The sequence below is a fragment of the Trichosurus vulpecula genome, chromosome 2 (genome assembly GCF_011100635.1).
Source record: "Trichosurus vulpecula isolate mTriVul1 chromosome 2, mTriVul1.pri, whole genome shotgun sequence".
Lineage (NCBI taxonomy): Eukaryota > Metazoa > Chordata > Mammalia > Diprotodontia > Phalangeridae > Trichosurus > Trichosurus vulpecula.
This window is the reverse complement of record NC_050574.1, coordinates 51,989,928-52,006,170: the sequence shown is the minus strand read 5'-3', so window position 1 is coordinate 52,006,170 and position 16,243 is coordinate 51,989,928. Positions and strand designations below refer to the sequence as shown.

At 44.5% G+C, this 16,243-nt stretch overlaps 1 protein-coding gene across 2 annotated transcripts in view; it reads left to right on the top strand.

Moving 5' to 3' along the window:
* UBR4 (ubiquitin protein ligase E3 component n-recognin 4) overlaps positions 1-16,243 on the top strand; it is a 146,169-nt gene that overhangs the window by 74,041 nt on the left and 55,885 nt on the right. For both annotated transcript variants that reach the window (XM_036746948.1, XM_036746947.1), the window contains 12 exons: positions 730-837; positions 1,224-1,340; positions 2,359-2,568; positions 4,012-4,161; positions 5,807-6,034; positions 7,041-7,119; positions 7,425-7,688; positions 9,902-10,070; positions 12,429-12,573; positions 13,143-13,228; positions 14,005-14,092; positions 14,581-14,774. In XM_036746948.1, coding sequence (XP_036602843.1) covers positions 730-837; positions 1,224-1,340; positions 2,359-2,568; positions 4,012-4,161; positions 5,807-6,034; positions 7,041-7,119; positions 7,425-7,688; positions 9,902-10,070; positions 12,429-12,573; positions 13,143-13,228; positions 14,005-14,092; positions 14,581-14,774 — 1,838 coding nt within the window. The remainder of the gene's footprint in view (positions 1-729; positions 838-1,223; positions 1,341-2,358; positions 2,569-4,011; positions 4,162-5,806; positions 6,035-7,040; positions 7,120-7,424; positions 7,689-9,901; positions 10,071-12,428; positions 12,574-13,142; positions 13,229-14,004; positions 14,093-14,580; positions 14,775-16,243) is intronic.

The following is a 16,243-nucleotide window of genomic DNA, read 5'->3' as shown; positions in this document are numbered from 1 at the left end:
AGCTGCTGGACAACAGGACCTGTTTGGTTTTTGTCTTTGTATCCCTGGCACCTAGCGCAGTCCTTGGCATATTAGGCACTTATTAAATGTTTCTGATTGATTGATTGACTCTTTGTATGGTGATCTTCCTTCCATAACGTTGATGATAATGATGATGATATGAACTAACATTTGTAGTGCTTTAAAGTTTACAAAAGACTTTATAGACATTATCTCATTTGATCCTCATGACAACATTGTGAAGTAGGTACTATGGGTATTATTATCCCCATTTTACAGATGAGGAAACTGAGGCTCAGAGGTGTTAAGTGACCTGCCCATGGTCACACAGCTAGTAAGTGTCAGGGGTGGGATTCAAACCCAGATCTCTCCTGATTCCAAGTCCAGCATTCTTTCCATTATGCTACACGGCTTCTTACTCCATCATGGCCTGATAGTTCTATCATTGTACTCTATTCCTGTTGGGAGATTGTTCCCTTGATCTCCTCTCTCAGTGCTGAAGTTTCAGCCCCTCAACTTACCCATCTATATCAAATGGCGGTAATAATCCCCACTCCCCCATCCCAGCCCATCTTGTAGGGGTGCTTTGTGGATAAATGAAATGTAGTTCTTATCAGTAGAGGAAACTAGGAAATTAGGACTAACCTTGCCCTTTGATGTACCCTGTATTCAGAGCCTTTATTCTCCAAGAGCTCAGGTTTTATCCTTTGCCTCTTTGCTGCTTTCTAGGTCATTCTGATGCTCACAACTGACCTGGACGGAGAAGATGAGAAGGATAAGGGTGCTCTGGACAACCTGCTGTCTCAGCTTATTGCAGAATTGGGCATGGACAAGAAGGTGAATCCTGAGAGTCAGCTCGAATCTTTCTATTCTGTTTCTCAGGCCTTTGTCCAGGGACTGAAGGATTGACAGAGACCCTACTTGATCCTCCTTCATCCTACCATTTCTTATGTCAGAGCAGTTCTTGTAGGGCCTGCTCATTGAATTCTTCAGTGCAGTACTCATTTCATGTGGCATCTTAGCTATCTTGAGCTCTAGTTTGGTGTCAGCTCGAGTGCTGTATCTGGATGCTGTGTTTCCCATTAACACATGGGGCATATTCTATCCCTGAGTCATCAACACAGAGACCCGTTAGTTGTGATTTGATTAGCATAGTCTCACCCCAAGAGCTTAATGGTAGTTTTCAGGGCTTCGCTATACAGCTGCTGGTATTCTCCTTACAGGATGTTTCTAAGAAGAATGAACGCTGTGCCCTGAATGAGGTCCACCTGGTGGTGATGAGGTTGTTGAGTGTCTTCATGTCCAGGACCAAGTCAGGGTCCAAGTCCTCCATCTGTGAGGTAAGCTTGGCCTTGGGCTTCTTGAGCATAGGCCAGATGGGGCATGCCTAGGAAAAGGGCAACACTTGTCATTGCCTGAATTAGTCACCAGGAAAATAGTTCAGAAGCACCTGCTTCTAGCTATTGGTCCTTTCGGCCAATATCACTGTATGAAGACAGGTGAGGGCTTCATCCTTTTTAAGGAACCCTTCCACACCCTTAAGTTCTCCCAGCAGTCATTCATTGGAAAGGTTAAAGAGTATTGGCAGGTTCGTTTTTAGGAAGCAAAGGACTATTTTGCCCAGTCTAGAATGGCTAAGCAGATTCTCTTGCTGCTTGTTGTTTTAAGTTCAGCAGTAGAGCAGAGACAAAATCGTGTGTGTGTGTGTGTGTGTGTGTGTGTGTGTGTTTGTTGGGAAAGGAGATTAACACAAAGCTGAGAGGTTAGAAATTGAGGCTGAACTGCATCCAATTTTAATAAGCTTATGAGCTGTGGGGTTTGTTGGGATTTGCAAGACTCTCCTAATGGTTTTATTTACAGTAGCTTTTTCTTTCCCTCTTGTCATTCATTTGAGCTTCTCATCTTAGCCTTCTCCAGAAGCTGGTCCAGTTGCAGGACCCCCTGGGAAAGGTGGGATTGTTGAGTAGTGGGGCATTGGGGCCTGCTCACTCCTCTCTTGAAAGGGGCATCTCCCCCTAGTTCCCTGGGAAGAAGAGGAGCCCTCCTACCTCAGTGGAAAAAGAGTCCTGAACTGTAGTCCACAGCCCCCTGGCATGTGGCACGTGTGTAAGAAAGATCAGACTTAAAGAAAAGATGTTTCTTTGTTTCTTTTTACCACATGGTTAGTCAGAAGAGTTCAGAAAAATGTTTGTGCTACTTGGGAAACTGCTTCCTCTTTTTGCCATCGCCTTCGCCCCCTTTCGCCTTGTTGAGACTTGTAGCTCCGAGGATGCTGGTTGTGGGTTCTCCAGCTGTCCCCTCCTTGCTTCACAGGTAGCCTCCCAGGGTATGTGTAACCCTTCTCTGCTTTCCCTTCAGTCGTCCTCCCTCATCTCCAGCGCCACTGCGGCAGCGCTGCTGAGCTCTGGGGCTGTGGACTACTGTCTGCACGTGCTCAAGTCTCTGCTTGACTACTGGAAGAGCCAGCAGAATGACGAGGAGCCCGTGGCTGCCAGCCAGCTGCTGAAACCCCACACCACCTCCTCCCCACCTGACATGAGTCCCTTCTTCCTCCGTCAGTATGTGAAGGTAAAGACCCCCCCCCAGGATCCTCCCATCATCTGTGCTCAGGGGCTGCAGGAGGGAGCTGGCCTCCTGGGCCTTTGTTCCTGAGCACACCTACCTAGATCAGGTAGCACTGTAGGCCTGTGTGTCCTCACCTGTAAAAAGAAGAGCATGTCGTCTTACTGGTGGTCAGAGAAAGAATGTGCTTGGGCTTTTAGAGTGAAAAGTACCTCGAGAAGATTATTCTGTACACTTCTTTCATTTTACAGATGAGGAAAGAGGCCCAGAGAAGGAAAGGTCACACAGGTAGTTGCAGCAGAGTTGGGATTTAAACGCAAGTCTTTTGATTCCAAATCCAATGCTCTTTGGAAGGTTGCTTCAAACTCTTTAGGGGGAAAAGCCCTTTATAGCCACAAAGTCAGTGTTTCAGTTGGGATTCTGGATTCATCTGCACGGAAGGATCACATACTTTAACACACAATGTCGACCCTTTGAATCCCGATGGTAGGAGCCAGATGAGTCAGACTAGCATTGACCTTTATTGCTTGCTCTGGGCCTGTTAATAGTCTTTAAGTGAAATACAAGTGATGAAATGTAATAGCCCCAGATTCCTTCTAGATAGGCCTTGATAGCCTGTGCAGCCTAGCTCTGCACCTAAACAGAGAACAACAGTTAGCTAGTATTTATGGAGCACTTGAAGGTTTACAGAGCTTTATAAGCATTAGCTCATTCGATCCCCCCAACAACCTTGGGAGGCAGATGTGATCATCATCCCTGTTTTACAGTTCAGGAAACTGAGTCAAACAGATGTGAAGTGATTTGCTCAGGGTCATGCTGAGGCTGAATCTGAGCTTGGGTCTTTTGACTCCAGGTCCAACACCCTGTTCACTGTGCTGCCCAGCTTCCATGTTCCTCTCACTACCCCCCTCTCTCTGGGGCAGCATCTGGTTTTTTCATTACCTCATATGATATGTGCTCAGGAGTCTTGCATACGAGGGCAGTGATCACGGGCACTTAGTTTGATTGTGATTCCCTGAGTTGTACTAAGTTGAAGGGTGCTTTTCCTGACGTGGGAAGGGCAGCATGTGGAGGAGAACCAGCTCCAGGGAGGTGTTCTGTACTTTAAATCTTTGGCAACACTTTCTCTTCAGTGTCTTTGAATTTTGGTGTCTATACATGTATACTGTACCTCAGGTCATAAGCAGCAGTATGAAATGCTATAGTCCTTCGAGCCAGAGGCACCTGCTTTCTTCCTCTGGGCATGGGAGCTGAGCCAATTAATTAGCTCATTCCCACCTTTGGAAGGCTCCTTCCCTTGAAACTGACTTTAGAGTATTCCACCATGGGATAAATTAGTGCTGTGACCAGGCAGAACTTTTCTCTTTATGCCCCCAGCACTTAGTACAGTGCCCTGTGCATACCCTTAATGCTTTTTCATTCATTCTCACACAAATGCTGTCTGCCCAGGGCCATGCCGCGGATGTGTTTGAGGCCTACACGCAGCTTCTGACAGAGATGGTGCTACGGCTGCCATACCAAATCAAAAAGATTGCTGATACCAATTCCCGTATTCCACCTCCTGTATTTGACCATTCATGGTTTTACTTCCTGTCAGAGGTAAGTGATGATTTAGAAGGATTGGCCTCATATAATAAATATTTGTTAGTTCAGCAAGCCTACAGTGGGTGCGGTAAGGAATATTCACAAGGGAGCTTATAGGTTGCTGAGCAGAGGCACAGGACAGACATAAACACAAATAAGTGTGATGCAATGTAATGGGCAAAGGAAAGGCAGACAGGGCTCCAGGAGAAATGTGAGGGGCGTCACGAAGTGCTTCCTAGAGGAGATGGCTCTGATTGTTTCATTCAGGGATGTGGAAGAACCTGCTGCCCCCCATTCAGGATAAAGGATTCTCCAAGTCTCTGGCCTAGTAGGTGGTAAGAGCTGTGTTCAAGGCTCCTTTTGGGCAGAAGCTGTCTTCTTTCATTCCTAGGCCTTCCACATCAGCTTTCCTCATAGTTAGCTGTGATAGCCTCAACATCATGTCCTGTTTAATAGTCATGCCTTCACAACCATGTTGACTTTTTTGGCTAGGGAAGAGATCCTGGTATTTCCCTTCTGAATTCCTTTTGAGCTGATCCTAGCTTCTGAGTCCCTGAACTCATCGTGGAGCAGGAAGGATACTGCAATTGTTTTTTCATTCATCTGGTTTTCTTCTTTTCATGCTGTGTCTTAGTGCTCTACTATTGAGGTGGGCTTGATAAAGAGTAATACAGGGGATCTGCAAGTTTCTAGGACCCCCTCACTTTTCATCATCCAACATTTATCTGTTGTGGGCTCAGCCCTGAGGGAGGTGCCATTCAGGTTAGTCCCAGTCCCTGCCATCTGATAATTCATTTCTTGATAGGGAATGATATGAACACTGACAGCTATAATACACGGTGTCAGGTGACAGTTACATTAAAAGGTGAGTAAGCTATGTGCTGAGGGAGATAAGAGGAAGACACCATCTATCTTAGCGGCTGGGGGATGGCTGCAGAAGGCTCCCTGGGAGAGGTGGTGCTTGACATTGGTTTTAAAGGTTATGTATGAGCTGAGGGGAATAGAGATAGGATCTTTGATTTTTTTGATACAGGGAACTTCCATGTGAGAAAACTCCCTCCACCTCTTCTGGAGAAGAGTTGCCTAGAATAACGAGAGGCCAAGTGACTTGCCACAACTAGAAATGTCAGCATCTGAACGCAGTACTTGAACACAGGTCTTGTGAACTAGCTCTCTAGTCTCTATGCCAGCCTCTTTGTAGGAGCTTAATAGGCAAAATATTTGGCAAGGTTTTGGCCAGTTCAATCCAGACATGGGGTATAATGTCCAAAACAGCATGGACATGTGTAGGCAATGTTTTAGAGCAGAGGGTTATACAGTTTGGCTGAAGTCATGAGAGTACATAAAGAGGAGTAGTGTGAGAAAACACTAGAAAGGTAGGACAAGCTTTTGGAAGACCTTATATGCCAGGTAAAGAAGTTTAAATGGTTCTCAAGTAGTAATAGGCATTAAGTGAAGAATTTTGAGTAGAAGAAGGTAGTGATCACAGTGGATTGGAGAGGAAGCAAGTGAAGGGGGGAAGACCTATTAATAGGCCAGGCCTGTGTGAATGAGTGCCTACAAAAAGCTAGTGGAGAAGAATACAGTTTCTGGTAGTAAGTGCCCTAGGCACTGTGGACTCAGCCCCAGAATGTTCATGTTCATTTATTGCTTTCCCAAGTACCTGATGATCCAGCAGACGCCATTTGTACGTCGCCAAGTCCGCAAACTTTTACTGTTCATCTGTGGCTCAAAGGAGAAGTACCGCCAGCTTCGAGACTTGCATACCCTGGATTCCCACGTGCGCGGAATCAAAAAGCTGCTAGAGGAGCAGGGAATCTTCCTGCGGGCGAGTGTGGTCACAGCCAGCTCGGGCTCAGCCCTGCAGTATGACACACTCATCAGCCTGGTACAAAGGGCAGCTTCTAAGGGGGTGGGAGGTTGGGGTGCAGGCCTGGACTGGGGACCAGTGTTTAAACATTGGGAGGATCATGTGACTAGGGCTGGCTAAGGTAGGAGTTAATCCTCAGGTTCCACTACATGAATAATACCTACCCAGACAGCAGCATAAGGCTTGTCTTCATAGCACATGAAGGCTTGTAGAGCCTCAAGGGAAGGAACTCCAGGAATTTCTTCATCTTAGACCTTAGGAAACCCAAGGGATAAAGGAACCTGCCCATGGCCACATACTCGGATGGGGGTCAGAGCCTGGATTCGAACTGTGTTTTCCTGATTGCAAGGCCAACACCTTACCAGGCTGCAGTCTAAGCTGATCGTTTCCCAGTCTGGAAGGAGTTTTTGCCATATGTTGAATAATTATTTTTGGAGTTTTGGTAACCTGAGCATTTCCTTTACATAATCTGTAATGCAAACCTTAGTTAGCCCCCTATCTATGGGAACTGGGTGTCCCCAATTGTTTATTTAAGAAAATTAAGATAGGATGCTTGAGATATGCATAAGTTAATGACCAAAGGAACTATTTGGACTTAGGAAGATGGAATTGAGCTGGATAGAAAGCCTCTGTCACTAATGATTCCCAGAGGATTCTCTGAGTTCCTTGTTTGCAATCCTTGGCCCCAAGACAAGCATAAACTGACATCTTGTTTTGGAGTTTTTTTCTCCCTCTCCCTTTACCTCGAGAGGTGACCTGGCCTGGCTGCTTCCTTGTTGAGAAAGAGACAGTTTCCTGAAAACTGAGGGCCCTTGTGTGGCCTGGCGAATGAGAGGGATCACATCCTTCAGAGGTCAGCTCCAGCAGTCAGGCACTTAGGCATTATTCCCTGTATAAGGCATGATGCCCATTGCTGCTAGAGCACAGACTTGGAATCTTTGCACTTAGGGCCATGACTTTGCCTGCTTGTGTTCTGAGCTGCTCACTGGGGTCGCTCATCTCTAGGAATTGGTTCTTCTTTCAGATGGAGCACCTCAAAGCTTGTGCAGAGATTGCCACCCAGCGCACCATCAACTGGCAGAAATTCTGCATCAAAGATGACTGTAAGTAGCCCCACTTCTCCTGGCTAGACATCATCATCATCTCCAAAGACTAGAGAGAATTTTGGTCCATCTTTCATTATATAGTATTTCTCAACAGTTTTTTTTTTTTCAGTGAAAATGAATTCCTTGTCACAGCATATAGTAGAGGAAACTTGAAAATAAATGTTGGTTAAATTAGACATTGAGGTCCATCTTGGCTAATGATGAAGTAATTATAGTTCCTGCTACTTTGCAGTCTCAGGCCAGATAGATCTGCTGTAGGTTTCATTTTGTTGATCTCCTCTTCCTCTCATCTCTTTTTGCAGCAGTCCTGTATTTCCTCCTCCAAGTTAGTTTCCTAGTGGATGAGGGAGTGTCCCCAGTGCTGTTGCAGCTGCTCTCCTGTGCTTTGTGTGGCAGCAAAGTGCTAAGTGTGGCTTCTTCATCCGGATCCTCAAGTGCTGCCTCCGGCTCCTCCTCCTCCTCCTCCTCCTCAGCGCCTGTGGCCTCTGGTTCTGGGCAAACGACAACCCAGGGCAAGTCATCCACCAAAAAGAGCAAGAAGGAAGAAAAGGAGAAAGAGAAGGAGGGTAAGAACTCCCCCCATAGGTCAGAAGCATTGCTTGTTTGTCGTCAGGTCTCAGCCACTGCCTATCTTTGGACTTTTAATTCTGGTTTATGGTGCCCTAAATACTTCAGTGCTTTTTGGCTTTGGGTTGAGGTCCTTAGTATCTATCTCATTATTTCAAATTCAAAGGCCACATGTTAAATTGTATCACTTCGTGTGCCCCAGTTCTCCCCATAGGCAAGATTCAAAGCCTGGTTTTGAGCTGCCTTCCTGTAACACCAATCACACCAGCACACCTGAGGACTGCTGCTGTGAATAATTTTAAGGGTCTAATCAACCATTTATTGAGAGCATAACGTAGTTCAATAAACTAAAGCATAATATTCATAGCAACATACTTAAGCAAAACATATCATATAATACTTGTTTACATAATTGGGGGGCCCAGGCTGGGGTCTTCCCTAGCACAGCGCATCCCCAAGGAGTAACAGGAAACACCACACTATCCACTCCTAGGTCACAGTAAGAACAATCTCCTTAATACGAAGTGTCCAAGTAAAGTCCTCTTTCATCTTAACTCGTGGTTGACTTCCAAGTCCCATGGCTCCTCCTCTGTGGGCTGACCACTCCCAGCTCTTGACTGGGTTCACACTCAGGCAGCTCTGTGCTCCTGCTCCTGGTCTCAGCTCACAGGGATGGCGCTACTCCAAGCTCCCGCTCCCGTCTGACAATGAACTCCAGGGGCTCCTGTCCACAGCTTCTGTTTCTGAGAGAACAAAGCTTAACAGGGCTACAACAATATTTACGTACATTACGAGCACCGTCATCTCAATTCACTCCACCGTTCTCAAAAGGGGCCTAAACTAAGCCTCCTTCCCATGGGTGGGTCTCCGTCCCGTCCCCCCTCTCCTTCCTTCCCCCCTCCCCAGCTCAACTCACTCACAAAGACCAACAGATAGGGCTTCTGTCCGAGAGATAACACAGACCGACAGACAGGACTTCCATCTGAGAGATCAACACAGATCAACAGAGGGAGTGCCAATGTCCCAAACACTCCCCCTGCTAGGCCTCCCCATAAGCAAGTCCCCCTAGGCAAACCCCTCCCTCAACTCTGCCTCACTCTCACTGCCCACTCTTTTTTCTGTTGGGCAAGCTCCTCCCCCAATGGGCTCCATGTGACTCAGGATGCACCATAGTTTTGAACTGGGCCAGAGCTCAAAGCAGGTCCTATTCCATTAACATTCCATTCCATCGACATTACATTAAGCACTTAATTGTTACAGAAACTTAACTCCAGAAGAAAAAACAGGAGAAAATCCCACTTTACTTGCTGTTACACTTCCAGTGGCTCATGGAGGCTCAAGACCAATGATAAGGGTGAGGGTGTTGAAGATGTTGCCCTCTAGGCGGTTTGGTATAACTGGGAAAGAGCCCTTGAAGGCTCAGAGGTCCAGAGACTTAGTGTTCACTAACTCACTGTGTGACCTTGGGTAGCTTACTTGTGTGCCTTGTGTCAAGTGAGGGGTTGTACCCACTGATCTCTGCAATCATTTCCACCTTCATGGTTACGTGGCTTTATTCCTTGGCGGGCCTGCTGCTAACCAGGACTGGAGACATGTGGCTCCAGTCTTTGCAAACACATGCTCTAAGGACTCCCACCTCATTCAGGCCCAGCACTGCACTTGGCCATTGCAGTGTGCAGGGTTAGCATGTTTAGCATGCTGTAGTGGAGAGAGTTTTGGATTTGGTGGCAGGAGAGCTCTGAGTTCAAATTTTAGCTCTTCTACTTACTGCTGGGGTAACCTCAAGCAGGCCCCTTTGCATCCCTGGACCTCCACTTCCTAATTCATAAGATGAGGAGGTTGAACTGAACGTTCTCTGAGGTCCCTTTCAGCTCTGAAGCCTATGCTACTGTTTATGTACTTGTTCAGATATCTGTCTTATCACATGTGTCTGTCCTGGTGTGGTTGGAGCCTGAACTCTGAGAGGGGACAAACTGTTTCATTTGGTATGTACAATGTTATCACAGAACAGGGAGGGGATGCCTGCTTTTTTTGGCACATTGTTACATGACTTCATCCAGCACCATTCTCTTCACGAACAACTTATTTTCTTTTTTCAGGCAAAGTTTTTGAATTGTAGATGCTTGGTTAGCCTCATCAGGGCAGGAATAGAATAAAAATCTCAGGTCCCAAGAAGGTTCCTAACCCTCCATGTTTTTGCCTCACTCTGCAGGTGAGTGCTCAGGCAGTCAAGAAGACCAACTGTGCACGGCCTTGGTGAACCAACTGAACAAATTTGCCGACAAGGAGACCTTGATACAATTTCTTCGATGCTTCCTGCTGGAATCTAACTCCTCCTCTGTGCGCTGGCAAGCTCACTGCCTGGCACTGCACATATACAGGTGGGGGCCAGGACAGGGCTCTGCTATCCAAGTTTGGGCCTGCTTAGCTGGACTGTCTGAGGAGGATCATAGTATTCCAGAGCTGGACGGATCCTCAGTGGTCATTCATCAGTTTACCTGATCAAAAGTCTTTTTCTACAGTACACCCCGCTAGTGGTCATTGAGGCTTTGCTTGAGAGCTCCTAGTGAGGTAGAACAGCGTTGGGCAGCAGTGCTTATTAGGAAGGTCATTCTTTTATGGGCCCAAATCTGCCTCTCTTACTTGTGTATCTTGGTTGTGGTTCTCTTTTCTGCAGCCAAGCAAAATAATTCTAATTGGGTGTAGTAGAAGGAGACAGAAGACTTGAGTTCAGCTGCGAACCCCACCATTTATTTACTACCCATGAGAACTAGGGCAAATCACTCCTCTCTAGCCATAGTTTCCTTATCAGTAAAATGAAGGGATTGGACAAGAGTGTACTAATCTCTTTTCTAGCTCAAAAACCAGTCCTTTAGATATTTATGAATGGTTGTCATGCACTATCTTGGTGGTTTCTTCTGGATGTCAGCTTGTTAATGTCCTTCCTAAAATGTATTCAGAATAAAATATGGCATTCCAAATGCATTCTGACCAGGGCAGAATATAGGAACATTTATATCTTTTCTCATTCTGGATTCTCTACTTCTGATCTTCAGCTTAAGATCATATTGGCTTTTTTGGTCGCCTCATCATCTGCTGAATCAGACTAAACCATCCCCCGGGTGTTTTCCCACGTCTGGCCACATCTCTCCAGCTGTTACTTCTGTAGTTGGTTTTCTGAACTCAAAATTGGGGCTTTTGTATTTGTCGCTATTCCATTGCGTATTATTAAACGAGGCTTGTTCTACCAGCCATTTGAGACTGCAGCATATTGGCTAATCCGTCCCATTTTGGATGTGCAAACATTTTCCAAGTATGTCATCTGTCATCATTGATTAAAAATGCTGACCAGAATAGGAACAAGGACCTAGCCCAAAACACTCTGTTAGAGACCTCCTTTCAAAGATTGAATTTATCACTTGTCATTAATTAACATATGATTGCTATCATAAAGTCCGTGTCTCTCCATTTTTCTTAATAAACTGCTTAGCTGAAATCCAGGTACACTTAGTCTCCAGTATCTCCCTGATTTACTAGTCCAGTAAACCCATGCTATAAAGAAGTGAGGTTAGTCTCTTCTGACCTGTTCCTAATGACTCTGCACTGTCTCAGTGATTACTCTCTTAAGTGCTGATAAACTATCCCCTAGATAGAATGTTTAAAGATCTTGCCAAGAATCCAAGTCATATTCCTAATTCATTTCAGGTCTCCTTTTTCCCCTTTTATTTGGAGACTCAGGATATTTGTCCTCCTTTAGCCATCTAGTTCCTCTGCACAATTTTTCAAAGATTAACAGGGTTCAATAATCATACTTGGAAATTCTTTAAATTCTGAGATGTGGTTTGGGTCTGGTGCATGCTGGCTGGGGCTCATTGGGGACATCCACATATTTACATCTGTATATTTCTTTCCTTGCGTTTCAATTTCTTGTTACTATTTTCATTCTATCTTTCCCAGTCTAAAGAGCCTTCTCCTTGGTAAAATAAACAGAAGGAAGGCATGAGCTGAGCCACTCTGCCTTTTCTGTAGCCAGGCTGGATTATTTCCCGTGTCATCCATTCTATTTTCTCTTGCCACACACGCCTGAAACCTTCTCTCTCCTTAGCTTTACTTGTTCAAATCTTTTTACGTATGACTACAGTTACACTAATAGCTGACATGTGGATAGCAATTGAAGGTTTGCAAAGTTTGTTAGAGGCCTCATCTCATTTGAGCATCTTAGCCACTCTGAGGTAGGTGCTGTTATTTTCCTGATTTTATAGTTAAGGAGACTGAGGCTGTGAGGGGTTAAATGACTTACCTAGGGATATACAACCTATTAAGTGTACAAGGCATGATTTGAAGCCAGTTCTCTCTGACTCCAGGTTTAGCACATTCTACTGTGTCATGCTACTTCAAGGTTCAACTCCTATGTCCTGTGTTCCTTGAAGCCTTCCATAATCAGCCCAACTTAAAGTAGTCCCTCCTCACATTCTCCTGGGGTGCTTTGTTTGTATCTCTTTTTCCCCATGACACTGTCAGTAATTTGTCTGGTTCTTGTGTGTGTTGTATCCCCTCTTGTGGTATATATACTGCATGAGTGTAGGGACTGTATAGTCTTCTGTATCCTCTGTATTTGGCATTGTGTCTTACACATAGTAGGCACTTAGTAAAAGGAAGTGGAATCTCTCGTTTTTGAAGCACCTGGGTAGGAAAACCTAGCTCAGTAATCTAAGTTGTCATTTGTCATTTGTCCACAGAAACTCCAACAAATCTCAACAGGAGCTCCTATTAGACCTGATGTGGTCCATCTGGCCAGAACTCCCAGCCTACGGCCGCAAGGCTGCCCAGTTTGTAGACTTGCTGGGATATTTCTCATTGAAAACCCCACAGACTGAGAAAAAGGTAACATCGTGACTTTAGACGTCAGGGAGGCAAAACACTGCTTCGTCTCTCTTCCCAGGGTGGGACATCATTTTACTCTTTGGCTAAGGGCGTTACGTCTAAGGCTTAGACAGGAAGCCCATATAGAAGATCACTTTAACATATTTAATCATTTTTATATTTAGTAGTAAATGTTCCCAGCATTTTTTAAGGCCCAATCTTAGACTTAAGCATAGGGAACAAGCTCCTAACTTGTTTTCAGAAACACACTTAGACACTTGGAAATGTTTCCCTGCTGGTAGTTAACTCATTGTTGCCCACATTTTCTGTAGGAACTAGGGGTAATTCCCAGGGCAGAGATTAGGATGCTTAGGAAGCTGTCAAACTAAACTTGTCAGGAAGGCCATGAGGAATTGAAACAAGTGAAGTAACTAGGGGCTAGCCCCGCTTCCCTTAGTTCCCTTAGTACCAGGCCTGAAATACCTTAGAACTACTAGCAGGCCAGCTCTGAGTGGGAAAAACAGAAAAGACTTTTATTCCATTTAGACTTTGGTTTGTATACTAGGATCATTTCCTAACTTGTTTTTCAGTTGAAAGAATATTCTCAGAAGGCTGTAGAAATTCTCCGAACCCAAAACCATATTCTTACCAATCATCCCAACTCCAACATCTACAAGTAAGTTTGTCTTGCTTCCTACCTCTTGGGAGAGCTAAGGCACCAGCCGAGTTTCCACCAAATAATAGGGATGAAATAGTTGGTGGGCAGAGCTTAGACAAAGGGTTAGAAACCCTTAATCTTAGGGAGATTTCAGACAGCACAATAATAAATGAGATGAGGATACATTTATGTTAATAACAATGAGGAAAGGTGTGTCATGATCGTCATTTGGGTTTGAATAGGCCTCCATCATTTTCTTTATTACACCTGGAAGATTCCCAAGGAAAGTGAGATCTAGAGTCATCTTTTGAAATTTCGGAACTAGTCATGTTCTTCAAACAAGGGTGGGTTTGATTTACCACCAAATCTCATGTGCAGTCTGATGCAGCTAGAAGAATCTCAGAACGTAGAACAATCTTGGATCACCATGAAGAAAGAAATAGTTTTGAAGTTAATGACAGTTATTGCATCATCACCAGTCAGATTCTGTATAAAAATAGCGTAAGTTCCTTGTGCCTGGAAAAGGAAAGTGATGAAAACAATTGGGTTCGCATCTCAGAAGATGCATCCTGTAATAGTGCTTTTTTTCCTATGAAAAGGCACTATTTTCTGAATTAATTCAAAAGTTTCTTCTTATGATATCCAGACCTTGAGAGAAGGAACCTTCTTATTTTTTATCAGTAACATAGGGCTGTGAGCAGAACTATTGATTCAAGGCATTTTTAATTCCTGTGAGAAGGTCAGTGATCCTAGAAATGAAGATTTACTCACCTCTGGCCTGGTTTTTTCCCTAGCACTCTGTCTGGTTTGGTGGAATTCGATGGGTATTACCTAGAGAGTGATCCCTGCTTGGTGTGTAACAACCCAGAAGTGCCATTCTGTGTAAGTGATGGGCTCTACCATGGAGGACCCTACAGTGTTTGTTGTAGTTTTAGAAAATAATAAATGTAGAATAGGTTATTATTCCAATTCTGATAAGAAAATGAAAAGAGTAGATACCCAGACTATAGAACACAGACTTAAAGTGATTCTTGTTCATAACTTCTATTTCTGCAATGCTTATGGTTTATAATACATTTTCCTTACACAATGGCTTTATGGGGTGGGTGATGCAAATATCTCCATTTGCAAATAAGGAAACCGAGGTGTAGATGTGAAATGATTTACCCAAGTTTATACAACCAGTAAAAGTCTAGATTAGAACTCAGGTCTTCTGTCTTCAAGTCTAGTGTTTGTTTCATTACCCCACAATGCCTTTAACGAATTTGTAATTTCAAGTAGAAGGTATTCATGGACTGTTTGGAAATAGCCTTAGGAGGAGACTCAGTGACCCATTGTCCTCCTAATAGCCTCACATTCTCTGTTTTTAGTATATCAAGCTCTCCTCCATCAAAGTGGATACCCGTTACACCACCACTCAGCAGGTGGTGAAGCTCATTGGCAGCCATACCATCAGCAAAGTGACAGTGAAGATTGGTGACCTGAAGCGTACCAAGATGGTGCGAACCATTAATCTGTATTACAACAACCGAACAGTGCAGGCCATCGTGGAGCTGAAAAATAAGTATGAATTTTCAGGTTTGGGAAGAGGCTGGGGGATGTGGTAGGTCTGGGAGGCCCACTTAAAGGTTTTGGCTTTGATTCCAGGGATCTACACCCTATTCTTTGTTTGAGCTTTCCTGCTGTTTTAGCCGGGGGAATAAGAGCTAGAGGGGCATGAATGGCATGCTCAGATCTTGAAAGAAACATGCCTCCTATTGTAGTTTTTCAAGGGCCGGCCTTCTGCAAATTCTTATCCCTTGGAAGATGTGTCAGTAGATTTCTCATTTCCTTTTGATTTTTTGTCTTTTAATGGTAAATGTGAAAACCTGATTTGGGAGGTGAAGGATTTGTAGAAAAGGTTGGCAAGAGGAACAACCATTCTGCTCCCAAATCAACCTTGTAGTTCTTTGTACACCAACAGGAGGTCTTTTCCCAGAATTTGTCTGTTATAAATCTCTTCAATTTCTGCCTAAACTTTTCTTACCCCATTTCATGTCATGTAACACAGCCTTGGGCATTCCTGCATCTATTTGAGTTTAGATTCAGGGCAGTACGGGTGAGTCAGGAAGAGCAAAAATGAAAGAATTGTGAGGAGAGGCAGGAGGTGTGGATTTCATGGAATTGGATCTTATTCTGGTGAGGTATCAGACTCTGTGGTTAGGCTCAGAGGCCAGGAAGGTCCCACATTGTTAACGGTGAGTGTGGCCTGGGAGGTGAGCTAACTTGAAAAGCCTCACAAAGAACCCAGGTTGGTTTGGGGGAGTTTTGGTATCTGGTGACAAGAGTTCCTCATTCCTACCTGAGCCTGCTCATGTGGAAAGCGTTGACTTTATAAAGGGATGTGTGCTACCCTGCATGTGGAGCTGCTGGAATGGTGGGCAGGAGGAGAGTACAGAGTGGGCCACATTGCCTCAGAAAGTTGTTCTTGGGAACCAGGCTGAGAGGTTTTTACCTTGAACTCTGATACCAAAAGGCAATACTGGTGGCCTGAGGACAGAAATTCAGTTTTTTTGAAGCTATTGCTCAAGATAGCTGGTATAATTTTCTGTTCTGTTGGGTAGGGATGTAGGGATGATGGGAGTTATTTTTTTTTAATTGTGCTTATTTTTGCTACTATTTTTGACACTTGGCCTAGATTCCAGGGCATGCTTCTTGATATCCCTAAAGCAATTTAGCTATGGTCCTCCAAAATGAGTGTCATAATGGGGGCTGAGAGAAATAGAGTCAGTTGGGGGAGCAGTTACTATCTTAGTATCATGGAAGCTCATAGGGTCATCTGGTCCTATCCATTGTATTAGATATACCTCTTGGGGTTTTCATTTTCAGCATCACTTACTTTGAGGTGTTGTATTTCTTTAGTATCTGTGAGTGATCAAGTATCACATTTCTGTTGGTTTTCTTGGAAACCAGCCTATAAATACATGCAAAGTCGGTTATGCATGCACACCCCTGGACTATCTCACCTTACTAGGGTAAAGCTGTTAGTAAAAT